The sequence below is a fragment of the Salvelinus sp. IW2-2015 genome, linkage group LG14 (genome assembly GCF_002910315.2).
Source record: "Salvelinus sp. IW2-2015 linkage group LG14, ASM291031v2, whole genome shotgun sequence".
In the NCBI taxonomy this organism is placed as follows: Eukaryota; Metazoa; Chordata; class Actinopteri; order Salmoniformes; family Salmonidae; genus Salvelinus; species Salvelinus sp. IW2-2015.
In genome coordinates this window covers 24563815-24583838 of record NC_036854.1, presented here as the reverse complement: position 1 = coordinate 24583838, position 20024 = coordinate 24563815, and the positions used below count along the sequence as shown (strand labels likewise).

Here is a 20024-nt window from a genome sequence, read left to right as displayed (position 1 = left end):
AGCCATGTAGCGCTCTACTGCCTGGCTCTATAGCTAGGCCATGTAGCCCTACTTGCTGCCTGCTATTAGCTGAAGCAAATCTCTACTGCTGCTGCTACAGCTAGCCATGTAGCGCTCTACTGCTGCTGCTACAGCTAGCCATGTAGCAGCACCCTACAGCAGCTGCTACAGCTAGCTCTCCTCTTAATCAACACGCACAAGGCTAGGTGAGGAACTGATAAATACCACCTCCTCAGTCTGCTCCTCTCTCCTTCACCTCTGCTATGTTTCTCTCTCTCTCTCTCCTCTAACCTCTCCCTTGTCTTTCTTTCCTCCTGTCTTTCTACTCTCTCTCACCTCTCTCTCACTTCCTTCCAATGGGACTCTCCAGGAACTGAGAACTGCAGCCGCCCTCTCTCTTTCTTTCTTTCTTTCTTCACCTATACCTTTTCTCAGTATCTCACTTCATCAGTCTTGCTTTCTCTTTGACTCCTCTATCATACGGTAGCGCTTTCCTCAGTTAGACCTGTCCGGCATATCTCACCGGGGGGGTGTCTATCTCTATTACCTGGAGGTGATTGAGTAGTGTGTCATTGGCCACCAGCCCAGAGCCTGATAGACCAGGCAGCACTGCATGTTCCCAGGTTATTCCTCCTGAGTGTTTTCCCCATATGACCTCACAAACCAGGATGACTGACACAACCAATGATCAGGCATCAGAGGGGAGACTGAGAATATACCAAGAGACTAGCAAATACAGTCATGAATATGAACCAAGTATAGAAGATATGGTACAGTGGTTCTTGGAAACCATAGTAACTAAGCAGGTTGAACTTGTATGAGTTTTCAACCTCACCGCAAAACACACACACACACACACACACACACACACACACACACACACACACACACACACACACACACACACACACACACACACACACACTGCGTATGGTCCTACCATCCTTCCTGTACAGGTTGATCTCCACTTTCCTCTCTTCCGAGCCCAGCAGTGCTTGGGCCATCTGGGCAATGGCCAACCGCTTGGTTTGAGGGCCGTACAGGAAGTTACAGGTACACGGCTTCTGCATGATCTCTGCTCGCGAGTAGCCGCACATGGCGCAGAAGCCATCGTTGCAGAATATGATGGCACAGTTCTCCACCCGGGCATTGGCGATGATGAACTTACGACCTGAGGATGAGAGGAAGAAGGAGATGAGGTAGATGGCAGGAGAGATATAGTGTGCATGTGCATTTATGTATTGTGTTGTTGTTTCATTAKAGAAAGGGGGATACCTAGTCAGTTGTATAGGGAAAGTGGGGATACCTAGTCAGTTGTATAGGGAAAGGGGGGATACCTAGTCAGTTGTATAGGGAAAGGGGATAACCTGTCAGTTGTATTAGGGAAAGGGGGATACCTAGTCAGTTGTATAGGGAAAGGGGATACCTAGTCAGTTGTATAGGGAAAGGGGACATAACCTAGTCAGTTGTATAGGGAAAGGGGGATACAGTCAGTTTATAGGGAAAGGGGGATACCTAGTCAGTTGTATAAGGGAGATACCTAGTCAGTTGTATAGGGAAAGGGGGCATTACCTAGTCAGTTGTATAGGGAAAGGGGATACTAGTCAGTTTTATAGGGAAAGGGGGATACCTAGTCAGTGTGTATAAGGGGGATACCTAGTCAGTTGAAGGGGATTACTTAGTCAGTTTGTATAGGGGGGATACCTAGTCAGTTGTATAGGGAAAGGGGATACCTAGTCAGTTGTATAGGGAAAGGGGATACCTAGTCAGTTGTATAGGGAAAGGGGATACCTAGCAGTTGTATAGGGAAGGGGGATACCTAGTCAATTGTATAGGGAAAGGGGGATACCTAGTCATTGTATAGGGAAAGGGGGATACCTAGTCAGTTGATTAGGGAAAGGGGATACTTAGTCAGTGGTATAGGGAGAAAGGGATACCTAGTCAGTTGTATAGGGAAAGGGGATACCTAGTCAGTGTATAGGGAAAGGGGATACCTAGTCAGTTGTATAGGGAAGTGGAGGACCTAGTCAATTGTATAGAGAAAGGGGATACCTAGTCAATCTGTATAGGGAAAGGGGGATACCTAGTCAGTTGTATAGGGAAAGGGGGATACCTAGTCAGTGGTATAGGGAAAGGGGGATACCTAGTCAGTTGTATAGGGAAAGGGGGATACCTAGTCAGTTGTATAGGGAAAAGGGGGATACCTAGTCAGTTGTATAGGGAAAAGGGGGATACCTAGTCAGTAGTCTAACTAAATGCATTCAACTGAAATGCGTCTTCTGCATTTAACCCAACCTCTGAATCTGGGGGCTGCCTTAATCAACATCCACATCTTCAGCAGCTGGGGAACAGTGGGTTAACAGCCTTGCTCAGGGGGAGAACAACCGATTTCTACCTTGTCAGCTCTGGGATTCAATCCAGCCACCTTTCGGTTACTGAGCCAATGCGCTAACCACTAGGCTACCTGCCTAATGCCTAGACAGTTTAAGAAAGTTAAAACCTATTTACTACATTTCTATAACTCTTAAAAATTCTGTTTGTTGAAGAGCAAAAACTAGCCATAATGACCCCGGTCACCTTGGCTGCTGTAGATTCATTCACCTCAGTCCATCTACRAACACCTAGCCTATTAGCTATACAATTAGCTGCTACACATAAACTCATATTAACTCAGCACCGTGATTGAAACATAATTGAAATCAGTCATGATTACTACAAGTTAACTGTAGATAGATGGCTAGACTAACTAGACTCATTTTCCAATCTAAATGTTTTTAACTGACATGAGCTAATTAAGTGACTGTCAGTTAGTGACATATAACAAGAGGGAAACTACTGATTCCACCTTGTGTTCTACTATTCTAACTTTCATCATTAAGTTGAGACCCTGACTGAGTAAAAAAAAAAAATGTAAATACATAATTTTTTTTAAATGCTCATGGACAAATCTCTAGAATGTGTGTGTGTGTGTGTGTGTGTGTGTGTGTGTGACGGTGGAATTCAGTTGTCGCTGCTCCTCGCTTCTCTCTGTATCTCCGATGAGCTGTCTTGTTAAATGAGAACCGTGGACTAATGACCGCTCAGAGTGGCTCAAAACACAGGAAGAAGGACATTGGGAGGAAGAATGTCTGCTATTCTCCTAATGAGCAGGGCACTATTTCTGCTCTGTTCAGACCACCGTAGGGTTTTTAAGACAGGAGGATTTGTGAGTACTTTCTAAGAATGTGAGCTTGGGACCTTTTGAAAATGAGAAAATAGTAAGTTGTTTGTATTTGGTGGGTTGAGACAGCATACAGTGGGGGAAAAAAGTATGTAAACCCTTTGGAAATACCTGGATTTCTGCATAAATTGGTCATAAAATTTGATCTGATCTTCATCTAGGTCACAACAATAGACAAACACAGTCTGATTAAACTAATAACACACAAACTATTGTATTTTTCTATCCTATTCCACAAGTGTGGTTCAAAATGGGCAATGCGAAATGGTAGATGGAGTCCATTGAGTTTTCCACTGAACAAACTAACTTTGTTTAGAGAATAACGCACGTTTGTCCTAATTTCGTTATGGTATTGAAATTAGGTTTTGTATTTAACTGAAATTTGAAGATAAAAGATAATGGACCAAAGACGGATGAGAGGGAGACAGGATTGTGTTTAATTTCTCAAGCTATAACTTAATGTGTTATTACAGTCTCGACTAGCTTACACTGTCAGAAAAAAAGGGTTTCAAAAGGGCTCTTTCCCCATAAGAGAGTCTTTTTTGGTTCCAGGTAGAACCCTTTTAGGTTCCATGTAGAGCCCTGTGTGGTAAGAGTTCTACATGGAAACAAAAAAAAGTTCTACCTGAAACAAAAGGGTTCTACCTCCAGACTTGACTGCCCTTGACCAGCACAAAAACATCCTGTGGCGTATTGCACTAGCATCAAATAGTCCCCGCGATATGCAACTTTTCAGGGAAGTCAGGAACCAATATACACAGTCAGTTAGGAAAGCAAAGGCTAATTTCAAACAGAAATTTGCATCCTGCAGCACTAATTCCAAAAAGTTTTGGGACACTAAAGTCAATGGAGAATAAGAGCATCTCCTCCCAGCTGCCCACTGCACTGAGGCTAGGAAACACTGTCACCATCGATAAATCCACGATAATCGAGAATTTCAATAAGCATTTCTCTACGGCTGGCCATGCTTTCAACTGGCTACCCCAACCCCGGCCAACAGCTCTGCACCCCCCGCAGCAACTGGCCCAGGCCCCCTCCCCCCGCTTCTCCTTCACCCAAATCCAGACAGCTGATGTTTTGACAGAGTTGCAAAATCTGGATCCCTACAAATCAGCTAGGCTAGACAATCTGGACCCTCTCTTCCAAAAATTATCCGCCGCCATTGTTGCAACCCCATATTACTAGTCTGTTCAACCTCTCTTTCGTATCGTCTGAGATTCCTAAAGATTGGAAAGCGGCCCGCGGTCAACCCCTCTTCAAAGGGGGAGACACTCTAGACCCAAACTGTTACAGACCTATATCCATCCTGCCCTGCCTTTCTAAAGTCTTCGAAAGCCAAGTGAACAAACAGATCATCGACCATTTCGAATCCCACCATACCTTCTCCGCTATGCAATCCGGTTTCCGAGCTAGTCACGGGTGCACCTCAGCCACGCTCAAGGTCCTAAACGATATCATAACCGCCATCGATCAAAGACAGTACTGTGAAGCCGTCTTCATCGACTTGGCCAAGGCTTTCGACTCTGTCAATCACCATATTCTTATCGCAGACTCACCAGCTTTGGTTTCTCTAATGACTGCCTCGCCTGGTTCACTAACTACATCTCAGATAGAGTTCAGTGTGTCAAATCGGAGGGCCTGTTGTCCGTACCTCTTGCAGTCTCTATGGGGGTGCCACAGGGTTCAATTCTCGGGCCGACTCTTTTCTCTGTATATATCAATGATGTCGCTCTTGCTACGAAAGATTCTTTGATCCACCTCTACGCAGACAACACCATTCTGTATACATCTGGTCCTTCTTTGGACACTATGTTAACCTGTTATGGCTGAAGGGGCAAGTATTGAGTAACCTGGAAAGAGGTGCCCATTTCAAACGGCCTCGTACTCAATTCTTGCTCGTACAATATGCATATTATTATTACTATTGGAAGAAAACACTCTCTAGTTTCTAAAACCGTTTGAATTATTTCTCTAAGTGAACCAGAACTCTTTCTGCAGCCCATTTCCTATCCGGAAGTGAGATTTCCAAAAGCGAGGTCTTTGTTCAAGAGCTTGTCTATAAAAGGGCATGTCACTTGGGACTATAGAAACACGTCATACACCTTCCCCTGGGTGTCAAGCGGAAGTGAGAGCAGAAATGAGTTGATTATCTTGTTCTGGGATTGAATACATCCTCTTGGAATGAGAGGTACGCCATTATATTTTTTTCGAAGGCGCGAAGTTGGACCTGGAATCGCCTTCTGGAAAACCGTCGTTATGGGTGAATATGATCTCCGGCTTAGATTTTATTTGATACATGTCACAATATCATCCTAAAGTATGTTTTTCAATATAGTTTAATTATATTATTGAAAATTATTCGGGACTTTAGGCGTGATGCGTTGTATGAATTTGATCAAGAAGGAGAGGTTAGCGCCGCATGGCCAGTGTGCTTGCTAATTCAAGAGGAAAGAGTTCGTTCTGGATCCAAACAAAGACGGTTCTGGACAAAGGACCCTTGTACAACATTCTGATGGAAGATCAACAAAGATAAGGACCCAATTTGGGATGCTATTTCATATATCTGTCGAACTGTGCTATCGCTACCGATTACTTGGAATCAATGCTGTTGTGTGTTAGCTATTGCAGTAAGCTAATATAACGCTATATTGTGTTTTCGCTGTAAAACACTTAAAAAATCGGAAATATTGGCTGTATTCACAAGATCTTTGTCTTTATATTGCTATACACCATATATTTTTCTGAAATGTTTTATGATGAGTAATTAGGTAGTTGACGTTGGTGTCTGTATTTAATCTGGCTACTCCCGTGCTATTTCTGACTGTAGCTATGATGGTAGCAGTAATGTAAAACTGATTTATAGCTCAAATATGCACATTTTTCGAACAAAACATAGATTTATTGTGAACATGTTATAGGACTGTCATCTGAGGAAGTTGTTTCTAGGTTTGTTTGGTTGGATCTTGGTTAGTTAGGTTGGCTTTGTGCATGCTACCTGTGCTGTGAAAAATGTCTGTCCTCTTTTGTATTTGGTGGTGAACTAACATAAATATACGTGGTGTTTTCGCTGTAAAACATTTAAAAAATCGAACACGTTGGCTGGATTCACAAGATGTTTATCTTTCAAATGCTGTATTGGACTTGTTAATGTGTGAAAGTTAAATATAAAAAAAAAATAGATTTTGAATTTCGCGCCCTGCACTTGAGCTGGATGTTGTCATAATGTGTCCGACCTCGGGCTTGCAGCCCTAACAGTTAACAAACCTCCAAACAAGCTTCAATGCCATACAGCACTCCTTCCGTGGCCTCCAACTGCTCTTAAATGCTAGTAAAACGAAATGCATGCTCTTCAACCGATTGCTGCCCGCACCCGCCCGCCCGACTAGCATCACTACTCTGGACGGTTCCGACTTAGAATATGTGGACAACTATAAATTCCGAGGTTCTCGGCTAGACTGTAAACTCTCCTTCCAGACTCATATTAAGCATCTCCAATCCAAAAAATAAATATAGAATCAGCTTCCTATTAAGGAAAAAAAGCCCCTTCACTCATGCTGCCAAACATACCCTCGTAAAACTGACTATCCTACCGATCCTTGACTTCGGCGATGCATTTACAAAATAGCCTCCAACACTCTACTCAGCAAATTGGATGCAGTCTATCACAGTGCCATCCGTTTTGTCACCAAAGCCCCATATACTACCCATCATTGCGACCTGTATGCTCTCGTTGGCTGGTCCTCGCTACATATTCGTCGCCAAACCCACTGGCTCCAGGTCATCTATAATTCTTTGCTAGGTAAAGCTCCGCCTCATCTCAGCTCACTGGTCACATAGCAACACCCACCCGTAGCAAGCGCTCCAGCAGGTATATTGCACTGGTCATCCCCAAAGCCAACACCTCCTTTGGCCGCCTTTCCTTCCAGTTCTCTGCTGCCAATGACTGGAACGAATTGCAAAAATCACTGAAGTTGGAGACTTATATCTCCCTCACTAACTTTAAGCGTCAGCTATCAGAGCAGTTCCCGATCGCTGCAGCTGTACACAGCCCATCTGTAAATAGCCCATACAACCAACTTCCTACCTCATCCCCATATTTGTTTTTCTGCTCTTTTGCACACCAGTATTTCTACTTGCACATCCTCATCTGCACATCTATCACTCCAGTGTTAATTGCTAAATAGTATTTACTTCGCCACTATGGCCTATATATTTGCCTTACCTCCTTACTTCATTTGCACACACTGTATACAGGTTTTTCTATTGTGTTATTGACTGTACATTTGTTTATTCCATGTGTAACTGTGTTGTTGTTTTTGTCGCACTGCTTTGCTTTATCTTGGCCAGGACGCAGTTGTAAATGAGAACTTGTTCTCAAACTGGCCTACCTGGTTAAATACAGGTGATTTAAAAAAAAAATCAAAAATCAATACCTGGAGCCAAATATTGTTATTTAAAGGGTTCTATGGGGAGAACCGAAGAACCCTTCTAGGTTCTAGACAGCAAATTTTTTCTAAGAGTGTAGTGTCCCACTCCCAGAGATATTATATTCTGTAATTAAAAAGTGTTGTGTGTGTGTGGTGGTGTGTGTGTGTGTGTGTGTGTGTGTGTGTGTGTGTGTGTGTGTGTGTGTGTGTGTGTGTGTGTGTGTGTGTGTGTGTGTGTGTGTGTGTGTGTGTGTGTGTGTGTGTGTGTGTGTGTGTGTGTGTGTGTGTGTGTGTGTGTGTGTGTGTGTGTGTTTGAGTGTGCGTGTGTTTGGCGATGGGGCATTGCGTATTCCCGGGCAGGGCTCATGCACCGTATGCTCCTCTAAACTGTTCCAGAGAAACCTGGCACACCTTTCCCACCACTTACAATGTGGCAACAACAGTAGCAGCAACAATAACATCAAGCCTTCTTTAATTCTCTCCGTCTCTCTTTCTCTCACACACAGACACACAGACACACACACAAATGCACACACACACAAAGACACATACACAAACAAAGACACACACACACACACACACACACACACACACACCCTTGCGGGCCTCGCACCACCAGCTGTTACTGAAGAAGAAAGAGCCATCAGGCATAACAACACGGCAGCACTCTCTCTCGCGCTCGCTCTTCCTCTGATTTTCTACCTCTTCCTCATATCTCTCTCACTATTTCCCTCTCTGACACACACACTCACAGAGAGAGATCACAAACAACAACTCCCACCCAGTCACAAGAGAGGGAAAGGGAAGAGTTAGGAAGGACAAAACCCTGACCAAATCCAATCTCCCATAAAGCACAACTTGTACCCTACGCTACGCATGAATGTAGTGACATTTGACTCGTAATTTGGCTTGTAAAATTGTTGAATATTAAAACCTTAGCATGAAATTTGAGTAAACATACAATGAGTTTACAAACATTAACGACACCTGCTCTTTCCAAGACATAGACTGACCAGGTGAATCCAGGTGAAAGCTATGATCCCTTATTGATGTCACTTGTTAAATCCACTTCAATCAGTGTAGATGAAGGGGAGGAGACAGGTTAAATGATTATTTTTAAGCCTTGAGACAGTTGAGACATGGATTGTGTATGTGTGTCATTCAGAAGGTGAATGGGCAAGACAAAATATGCCTTTGAACTGGGTATGGTAGTAGGTGCCAGGCGCACCAGTTATTGTCAAGAAGTTTGCACGTTGACTCTGTACTGGTATCCCCTGTATATAGCCTCGCTATTGTTATTTTACTGCTCATGTTTAATTATTTCTTATTTTCATATTTTTTTTAAACTTATCTATTGTTTACTTAACACGTTTTTCTTCTTAACTTCTTAAAGCATTGGTTGGTTAAGGGCTTGTAAGGAAGCATTTCACTGTAAGGTTGCATTCTGCACATGTGACAAAATAACATTTGACTTGATTTGATTTGAGAACTGCAACGCTGCTGGGTCTTTCACGCTCAACAGTTTCCCGTTTATWTYAAGAATAGTCCACCACCACAAAGGACATCCAGCCAACTTGACACAACTGTGGGAAGCATTGGAGCCAACATGGGCCAGCATCCYCGTGGAACGCTTTCAACACCTTGTAGAGGCCATGCCCCAATGAATTGAGGCTGTTCTGAGGGCAAARGGGGGGAGGGGTGGAACTCAATATTAGGAAGATGTCCATGATGCTTTGTATACTCAGTGTAGGATTAAAACCAATTCAATTTCCAAGATATTTTTATAAAGACTATCTCCCATTCTGATTTTTTTTAAATATGTTTTTTAGGATAAATGTGAAAAATATAACATTGGCCAAATAATGTACTTAATAAAAATTGTATTTAATACATTTTAATTATATTCCAACATATAGAACATAAATGCATGTAATAATGTATATCACAATATATGTTAAATGCATCAGAATGTATTTTAGAATATAGAGTATTTATCTACATACTTGGTAAATATATTTTAAAATGTATTTGGACATGTTTTGTCAAACATATTTTAACATGTATTTAAATGTAATTGTAAGAAATAAGCGTGTATGTCAAATTAAATACATTGGCAAAATCTTATTTTAACAAAATGTCTTAACAATGAAACCTTAGTATGTGATTTGATATCACATGCACTTATGTTAGTCTCATTAAAACTGCAGAACAGATAGTGTGCAAGTGTTATGTCTACCCCCGCTCCCCCTCTCCGGCACTCTGGTCCATTCTAATGGTCCATTCTAAATCAAAACAAATCTCATACATATATTATTTAGTATATGTAAAGACAATATTAAATCAAGAATAATCTGATGGGTGGCAATATTAGCCAATCACTTGTGAATGATGTTTTAGCCAATCACTTGTGAATGATGTTTTAGCCAATCACTTGTGAATGATGTTTTAGCCAATCACTTGTGAATGATGCCCAGCTTGTGTGCAGTAAGGCAAGAAACAGCGTATGCTTTATTTGCGACAGTTTCAAATCATATTCACCCACCTCATGTAGCCTAGCCCATAGGCCTATATGTTTTGATAAGGTTTGTATCACAACTAAAGTGGCCAAATAACTTCTTAAAGATAAGCACATTAATCCGATTTACAACCGGTGTAGAACTTTACTGGCCTTGCRTGAGTTTTAAGTTTGGGGAAGATCATTTTCATGCATAATCACATTTGCGGTCATTTTTGAGAATGGTGTTTTCATCAGCCTCATTCATTTTTAAAGTAAAAATAAATGAACATCTAATAGTCAAATCATAGTGTAAAAGCAGGTGAATTGGTTCTACTCTTTTTGGCCTTTTTCTGGTGTTTTGTGGTRRARAACTGAGCGGGATGAGCATAACACGTCAACCCTGTTAAAGACTACAAATGTTTGAACAATTTAAATTTGTGAAGCTTGCGTTCTATTGCCCCTTCCTGTTGCACACAACAAGCTTCTATTCTCCCTGTCACATGGGGATTCATGGATGATGTATCTAGTAATTACCAGTTGGGGGCCGTTTAAGTGGATTGGTCCCAGATGTGGTAAATTTCCACTTCCCACTTGGCTACGAACACACCATAACACTGCTAACCATCCACATAGAGGCGTATACTACCACTCATTGGAAGCATAAGACCCAGACCTACACTTTGACATATTGTGGAGTGTTCTACAATGTATATATCTTTTTTAAATAGATAAAAAACGAAATAAAATTATAAGAAAAACATCAGGCACCAGATTTCTTTTCATTATTTTATTAAGCTGAAGACAGGCACTTACTTCACTTTCTTTACCTCTTGAGAAACATATTTTTTATGAAGTTGAACATGTGCTCGGAATGAGAGAATGTTCAAATTAGGTGAAATCAAACTTTTTTTTTTGTTGCCGACCATGATCACCATTGATCAATATTTAAAGATGAATTTAAGAACTGAATTAGTAACCACTTTGGCCATCCTGTACACTAGATGTCATGCATTTCTGGAATATTGTCAGGCATTACATGCATTTGAGCAAAAATGCAAATGTTTCTACATGTATGTGAAATACATTTAACGTCACTTTAAATATATTGAAATGTATATTGTTTTCTGTATGGGTACCCTTCACTCCTAAATCAACCCCTTATCCCTAGTGAGAGAATAAGGGAAGACGAGTTGTCGTTATTCCGACCACAGAAAGACTAGCTGTCGTCATGGCGTCAGCTAATGGGGATCGTGATACAATAAAATACCAGGGCCAAAGGCAAAACACAATAATAACAGGCCCCAAAGCAAGGCTATTCAGACATGCATGCAAAACAAAGGCTATCTTTCCTCCAGGTTGACGCTAAGTTAAATGGCTTCCCTCTATAAAATTAGCAGCCACAGGGCCCTTACCGTGTCATAAAGCTAACGGTTTAGCCCGCAAGCAATAAACACTGGTAATTAGAGGGTGGGTCACACGATACTGTACGAGGGGAGGTGTTGTTTATTTGTTAGGCCAATTGAGCTRGGTAGGATCTGAGCATGCCTCATTTGGCAAGTGCTAATGGTTCGCCACAAACCACAGTGCTGGAAAAACATGGCTGAAATGTATAATGCTTGGTGTTGACCTAAGGTCAGTGGCGACCCGTCATTCAGGGCAGGTGGGGGCTAAGCCCCACCTGTTTAGCTATAATATTATTATACATTTTTTGTGTGCCTGTTTTGCATGTCATTTTGACATTAATGCGTGTCACATATCAGTTTGCAAACAATGTAAAAAATAAATAATCATTGAGTTGATAAAGCCGCATACAAACATGGTCTCTTTGTTGTTTTCTTGAGTAAGGCAGCTCCAAAATGGAGGTGTTTCAGCCTAGCTCAGTGCTTTCTGTGGTTTTATTTAACTAGGCAAGTCAGTTAAGAACAATTTCTTATTTACAATGACGGCCTACACCGGCCAAACCCAGACAACACTGGGCCAATTGTGCGCCACCCTATGGGACTCCCAATCACAGCTAGTTGTGATACAGCCTGGATTTGAACCAGGGTGTCTGTAGTGAAGCCTCGAGCACTGAGATGCAGTGCCTTAGACTGCTGCGCCACTCGGGTAGCCAGCGAAAGACACGGAGCGTAGGGGTTGGTAATGTTTTCTAGTTGCGCCGTGATTGGCTCAGTGTTCTCTCACTTAAGGGGACACTACGTCACCTCAAAATCTACAGGTAGAGCTCGAAAATTCAAGCCCCTTGAGTGCTGCCAGAGTTACATTAGAAGTGCCCATCCAAGAAGGCTCAAGGTAGTTGGCCACAGATAAAATGACGTCAAATCAAGTTAAATCTACAGTAGCTTTGATTGGACGGATCATGTCAACATCATGATTTGAAAATCCTAGCATCATGAATCAAGTTGACAATCTACTGGCAAAGCCTTTTCCACCCTTGTCATATGAAGAGAAATTATAGATAAAACGTATTGGTGCTCATCGGCCATTGGACATTGACATTACACAGAAATTTGGAAATCACAAATTCAACAATGAGTGGTTTGGAAGGAATCAGTGGCTAACTTTTTATTTTATTTTAAATGTAACCTTTATTTAACTAGGCAAGTCAGTTAAGGACAAATTCTTATTTACAATGACGGCCTACCCCGGCCAAACCCGGACAACGCTGGGACAATTGTGCCCCACCTTTTGGGACTCCCAATCACGGCCGGATGTGATACTGTAAGCGTTGCAAAGCAATCACTGGCCTGCTATTCAGTGGAGTGGATGTGTTGTCCAAGTTTGGGTTATGAGTCTCTTTTCCAAGCTTAAAATKATAAATATTCAACATTGGCCATGCTGTCAATCCAGCATGACTTCTGCCGCTTTCAAAACAACTGGAAACTCGGAACTGGGAAATCTCAGACTTCAGTGAGTTCAAGACAACTGGGAAAATAAGTTTTGAACGGTCATCCAACTCGAAATTCCAAGTCGGGAATTCGGGACTCTAGAGCTCMGACCAGAAGATCACTAACGTCATGATTGACCTTGTTTTTTTCTGAGTTCCCAGTTGTATTGAAAGCACCATAAATCCAGAGAATGCCAGACTTTGATGACAAGTGAGCACAGCACAATAAGGTAAGTCCAAAATGTATTGTATGCTGCTGCATAAATTATGTAATATGCCAGGGAGATATGAACAGTGGAAGTTGGAAGTTTACATACACTTAGGTTGGATTCATTAAAACTCGTTTTTCAACCACTCCACAAATTTCTTGTTAACAAACTATAGTTTTGGCAAGTCGGTTAGGACATCTWCTTTGTGCCTGACACAAGCAATTTTTTCAACAACTGTTTACAAACAGATTATTTCACTTATAATTACCTGTATCACAATTCTAGTGGGTCAGAAGTTTACATACACTGAGTTGACTATGCCATTAAACAGCTTGGAAAATTCCAGAAAATGATGTCACGGCATTAGAAGCTTCTGATAGGCTAATTGACATAATTTGAGTCAATTGGAGGTGTACCTGTGGATGTATTTATTAAAGGCCTACCTTCACACCTAGTGCCTCTTTGCTTGACATCATGGGAAAATCAAAGGAAATCAGCCAAGACCTCAGAAAATTTATTGTAGACCTCCACAAGTCTGGTTCATCCTTAGGAGCAATTTCCAAATGCCTGAAGATTACCACGTTCATCTGTACAAAAATAGTACGCAAGTATAACACCATGGGACCACGCAGCCGTCATACCCCATTCAGGAAGGAGACACGTTCTGTCTCCTAGAGATGAACGTACTTTGGTGCGAAAAGTGCAAGAAGCCACTGCTCCAAAACCGCCATGAAAAAAGCCAGACTACACTTTGCTACTGCAGATGGGGACAAATATCGTACTTTTTGGAGAAATATCCCTGGTGCTTCTACACCTGCATTGCTTGCTGTTTGGGGTTTTAGGCTGGGTTTCTGTACAGCACTTTGAGATATCAGCTGATGTAAGACGGGCATATAAATAAATTTGATTTGATTTGGTCTGATGAAAAAAAAATTGAACTGTTTGGCCATAATGACCAACGTTATGTTTGGAAGAAAAAGGGGGAGGCTTGCAAGCCAAAGAACACCATCCCAACCGTGAAGCACAGGGGTGGCAGGATCATGTTGTGGGGGTGCTTTACTGCAGGAGGAACTGGTGCACTTCACAAAATAGATGGCATCATGAGGCAGGACAATTATGTGGATATATTGAAGCAACATCTCAAGACATCAATCAGGAAGTTTGGATGAAAAGCGTGCCCAGAGTAAACTGCCTTCTACTCAGTCCCAGATGCTAATATATTCATATTATAGTATTGGAAATAAAAATAAAAACATGATTTTCAAAAGTTGATATGCTTCAAGGGGCCACATCAAAATTCAGCAMTGCATTCTCTAACACGCTTAATTTACAATCAACATAACATTTGATGGGCCATTTTTCAATGAGGTGCACAAGCCAAGACTCATTTGAACTCCGTAAATGGGGTTAGGGCTGTGGCGGTCATGGAATTTTGTCAGCCGGTGATTGTCCGTTAATTAACATAAACACATTTACTATCTCCTGGCTTCCACGCATACCCTACAAGCCACTGATGCAGACCTTTGGAACATCTACATTTTAAAAAGTCTAATAAATCCATGTACACCAACCTACACCATCACAATAAATCCATTATTTATTTAGACAGGTCTATAGAAACATGATATGAAGAAAATGTTATCTATTTCAGAAGAACAGAATAGCATACTCTGTGTTGTCCTTATGTTAGACCCTGACCTGGCTATGCCAAACGTTAATTTAGTTGACAAGATTTGTTTCGAATTTCTTGTTTTACATTATTTTATAGTATGAGGAATACAATTGAAAAGGATTCATTGGCCAATGAATAAAATAGAAAGGATATTTTCTCCAAACGATTTGAGGGAGTGCGCACATGCGGCTATTCTGTGTTGAGTGGTTAAGAAAGAAATAGGTACTCCTCTATGCATAATTTAGAGTTATTTTTGCAACTTTAGTTGTGATACAAATGTTTGGCTATATCTTTAGATTTTTTTATACATTCTTTGTCTGCATGATGAGACTAATGATGATTTGCAAAAGGTCACATGAAAGGCATGAGCTCTGCTTTGTTTTTTTGCACAGGCTGCACACACTTCATCAGTCTCTCATTCACAATTTTGACAAGCACTTGATCATGCCTCGAATTTCCCGGCTGCATCCCTTTGTCATAATGTCCCCTAAAAAAATCCATGCCTTTGTGCCCTTGGGCTGAATATAATCATTATAATTCCCTTCTCCCGGCTGCGTGCCGAAGCACGGCTGTCAGTCACTGGATCGGAGTCTTTCTCACAGGCTACAATTGAAGACATACTGTACGTCTAATTCCAAGGCGCATATTGAACATGTTAGAAGAACTAAACATTTACTTTTCATCAGCAAATAAGATGAGTAGGCCTAACGAACAGCAACAATCTACTATCCCCCAAAGGTACAAAAGTCAACCTATTCTATTCTGTGTAAAAAAAAATATATATTCCAAAGATAATCTGGGACAGTTGTGGGATGCAATAGATCTCAAATTAATACAACCACTAGCATAAAAATTACTTTTTATGCAATGTGGTTGACGCAACAGATGAGAACATTTGGCGAGTTGCAAATAAAAAGCCATATCTCAGACTGGCCAATAAAAAGAAAAGATTAAGATGGGCAAAAKAACAAAGATACTGGACAGAGGAACTTTGCCTAGGCTAGCATCCTAGTGTCGCCTCTTCGCTGTTGACGTTGAAACTGGTGTTTTGCGGGTACTATTTAATGAGCTGCCAGTTGAGGACTTGTGAGGCGTCTGTTTCTCAAACTAGACAATCTAATGTACTTGTCCTCTTTTTCAGTTGTGCACCGAGGCCTCCCACTCCTCKTTCTATTCTGGTTAGAGCCAGTTTGCACTGTTCTGTGAAGGGAGTAGTACACAGCCTTGTACGAGATCTTCAGTTTCTTGGCAATTTCTCGCATGAAATAGCCTTCATTTCTCAGAACAAGAATCGACTGATGAGTTTCAGAAGAAAGTTATTTGTTTCTGGCCATTTTGAGCCTGTAATCRAACCCACAAATGCTGATGCTACAGATACTCAACTAGTCTAAAGAAGGCCAGTTTTATTGCTTCTTTAATCAGAACAACAGTTTTCAGCTGTGCAAACATAATTGAAAAGGGGTTTTCTAATGATCAATTAGCCTTTTAAAATGATAAACTTGGATTAGCTAACACAATGTGCCATTGGAACACAGGAGTGATGGTTGCTGATAATGGGCCTCTGTACGCCTATGTAGATATTTCATAAAAAATCTGCCGTTTCCAGCTACAATAGTCATTTACAACATTAACAATGTCTACACTGTATTTCTGATCAATTTGACGTTATTTTAATGGACAAAAACAAGGACATTTCTAAGTGACCCCAAACTTTTGAACGGTAGTGTATATATTTTTTTCAGAACATAAACCATGTGTGTTCTCTTGTTTTGTACTGTTCTGTAGTTTGGACCCAATGATTTGTCTGACAAACAAAGCAATGTACGTGCTGCAGGCCCAGGCATGGATCAAAGCTGGCGAGAGTATTTGTATCATTATTTTATTAACAAAAGCTTAAAGATGTTGATGAAGAAGACACATTTGCCTCGGGATCCATCCCAGTTGGTATTCTGTGGAACCATGTGTTTTATTACACAGTATGCCTACACATTGATATGCTATACTATTTTGTTTTTATAGAAGATGCACTGAAACCAAAATACCTTTAGTTTTGGTGATCCTCTCAGCGCTGGCTCATAATGGATGAATGGATGGCTTATTTTGTATTCTAATGTATTGAACAAATGTATTAGTCATTTACCATTCTCATTCTTGGACTAGAAACGTTGTTTGCGGAGTTCACGATCTCATTTTCAAGTCCTAGTTAAAAAATAACTATATTTTGGATTTTGTTTTTCAAATAACTGAAAGTGAGAACAAGGTCATTCTTGAACATGGGGTGAGACATGCTTACTAATTTGTAAATAAAGCCAGTTTGTAATTTAGAATAATTGATTTATGTTTTAGAGGGAGAGAAACCAAAAGCCCACCGTCGCCTCATGGTTCTCCCGGTCGCAGCCGGTACGGATATCGAACCAGCATCTGTTGCAACACAGTTTGCACTGCGTTACGGTGTCTTAGACCGCTGCGCCACTCGGGAGGCCCCATCCGCAAAGTTTTTAACGCTGATCAATGGCCTTGCACAAAGTATCTATTGTCCTGCTAATAGCCTATAATGGCACTGTACAACGTGACCGGTCGGGAGTAGGCTACAGTACTACAGTAAGAGCAAAATAATCCTAACATTTCCACACCCTAATTGTAGTATAACCAATACCCAAACGGAGATTCAGGGAAAATAAAAATCTCATTGATTTATCAAGACCAGTCCCCATGCTTGTCTCAGAGCAGTGTTGTCTTGACCTCTGAATGCTGTCTTTTCCCCCTTCCACTTGCCTCTTCCATTAATTTTGAAAGAGTATTTTCCAGTAAGCATAATACGTGCTCTAACTCCCCCTTGTGGTGGTCTGGAGCAATGAAGCAGTGACGCAGGGTACCGTACTAAACCACAAATGACCTCTAAATCCCGTAGCATAATCTCAAAACTTTTAGTTGAGCAACCACTGTATAAGTGAAAATGTTCAATTAGTAGGAAAACACCATTCTAAAAATGACCACATATGTGTCACGCCCTGACCATAGAGAGCTGTTTATTCTCTGTTGGTTGGGGCGTGATAGTGACTAGGGTGGGTCATCTAGGTGTTTAATGGTTTATGTTGGCATGGTATGGTTTCCAATCGGAGACAGCTGTTTATCGTTGTCTCTGATTGGGGATCATATTTAGGCAGCCATTTCCCCTTTGCGTTTCGTGAGATCTTGTCTACAGATAGTTGCCTGTGTGCACACCAGTACCTTCACGTTTTGTTTGTTCTTGTGCTTTATTGTTTTGTTTGTTGAGTTTCAATTTAATAAAATATGTGGAAATCTATGCACGCTGCGCCTTGGTCCAATCCTTTCGACGAGCGTGACAGAAGATCCCACCACCAAAGGACCAAGCAGCGTGGCCAGGAGAAGCAGGGATCCTGGGCTTGGGAGAAAAGTGAGTGGAGGACATCATGGACATGGGCGGAGATTACGGCAGGGGACAATACCCTGCCATGAAAGCAGGCGGAGGCAGCGAAGGAGGATCAACGACGACTCCGGGAGTCGCAACCACGACGGGGGCCCAAGAGGCAGTCCCCAAYATTTTGGGGGGSGGCACACAGAGTGGTCGGCGGAGCCGAGGGGTGAACCAGAGCCAGTCAGGGAGTCGAGTGAGGAACTCGACGCAAGATTCTGGAGAGAGGTGCTGGCGTTTCACACATCAGGCCTCCACAGTCCAGTACGTCCTGTGTCTCTTCCCCGCACTCGCCCTGAGGTGCGTGTAAATAGCCCGGTGCCACCTGTACCGGTCCCACGCATAAGGTCTCCAGTGCGCCTCCACAGTCCAGTACGTCCTGTGCCTCTTCCCCACACTCACCCTGAGGTGCGTGTCATGAGCCCGGTGCCACCTGTACCAGTCCCACGCATCAGGTCTCCAGTGCGCCTCCACAGTCCAGACCCGGCGACATCCCATCAAAAGCTTTCCGGCACATCCCCATCCAGAGCTTCCGCGCGACCCCATCCAGTCACCAGAGTCTCGGCGACAGTTCCCAGTCCAGACGCTCCGGCCGACAGTCCAGTCCAGCTTCGCACAGTCCCATCCAGAGCTTCCGGCGACAGTTCCCAGTCCAGAGCTTCCGGCGACAGTTCCCAGTCCAGAGCTTCCGGCGACAGTTCCCAGTCCAGAGCTTCCGGCGACAGGTTTCCTTAAGCTCGGCATCATTCACAAGTGATAATTCACAAGTGRTAGGCGAATATTGTCACCCATCACACTATTCCTGATTTAAGCTTGTCTTTACATATACTAAATAATATATATGTGATTTTTATTTGATTTAGAATGGACCATTATCATGCACCTGTCTCGAAACAGAGGCAGCAAAAAAATTATATATGTCACTTGTGCACTTAAATAGTGAATGGAGGATGCTTTTCCCGTGGTCATTTTCATGCCAGTCAGGAAGGCTATACTCCTGTTTTAAAGAGAAGCAATGTGCTTAATATTAGGAAAGTTGAAAAATAAATATCGTAGGTCTAGCCTATAGAAAGCTGATGGGATCCTCCTCTTTTTAACAGAGGCCATCACTGTTTTCTCATGGGCTCTCATGAAGTGATTGATTAGATTTTCGATCACATTTGCATTGATGTCAGAGTGATTAGAGGGACAATAGAGTGCTGAGTACCTGGCAGTTAGCAGGTTTGGTAGGCTACTAATGACCATCAGCAGCATCAGAGCTTTGAGAAGCCTAGTTACCGTGACTAAACGGTAACGTGGAATTTGACTGCAGTCATGACTCGTGAACTCCGATGTGGCGTTAATACGGTTACCGTTACATCTCTAAATGGGGTTATGCAGATATATGCAAAGTGGCAGAGAAAGGGACAGAGGGAGGGAGACAAAGAGAGAGAGAGATGGAGACAGAGAGAGAGTGCGCGAGAGAGAGAGATAGACGGAGAGAGGGAGACAGAGAGAGAGACAGGGGATGGGAGACAGAGAGAGACAAAGGGAATTTGTAAGTCGCTCTGGATAAGAGCGTCTGCTAAATGACTTAAATGTAAAATGTAAATGGAAGAGAGAGACAAAGAGAGAGACAAAGAGACAGAGAGAAACAGAGGGAGAGAGACAGAGGAAGAGAGACAGAGGAAGAGAGA

General features: G+C 42.1%; 1 protein-coding gene across 1 annotated transcript in view; it reads right to left on the bottom strand.

Annotated features, from left to right (window-relative positions):
• LOC111972977 (voltage-gated inwardly rectifying potassium channel KCNH2-like) overlaps window positions 1-20024 on the bottom strand; it is a 50372-nt gene that overhangs the window by 15902 nt on the left and 14446 nt on the right. Inside the window, exon 3 of the mRNA XM_070446779.1 lies at window positions 941-1171. Within this exon, the coding sequence (XP_070302880.1) occupies window positions 941-1171 (231 nt within the window). The remainder of the gene's footprint in view (window positions 1-940; window positions 1172-20024) is intronic.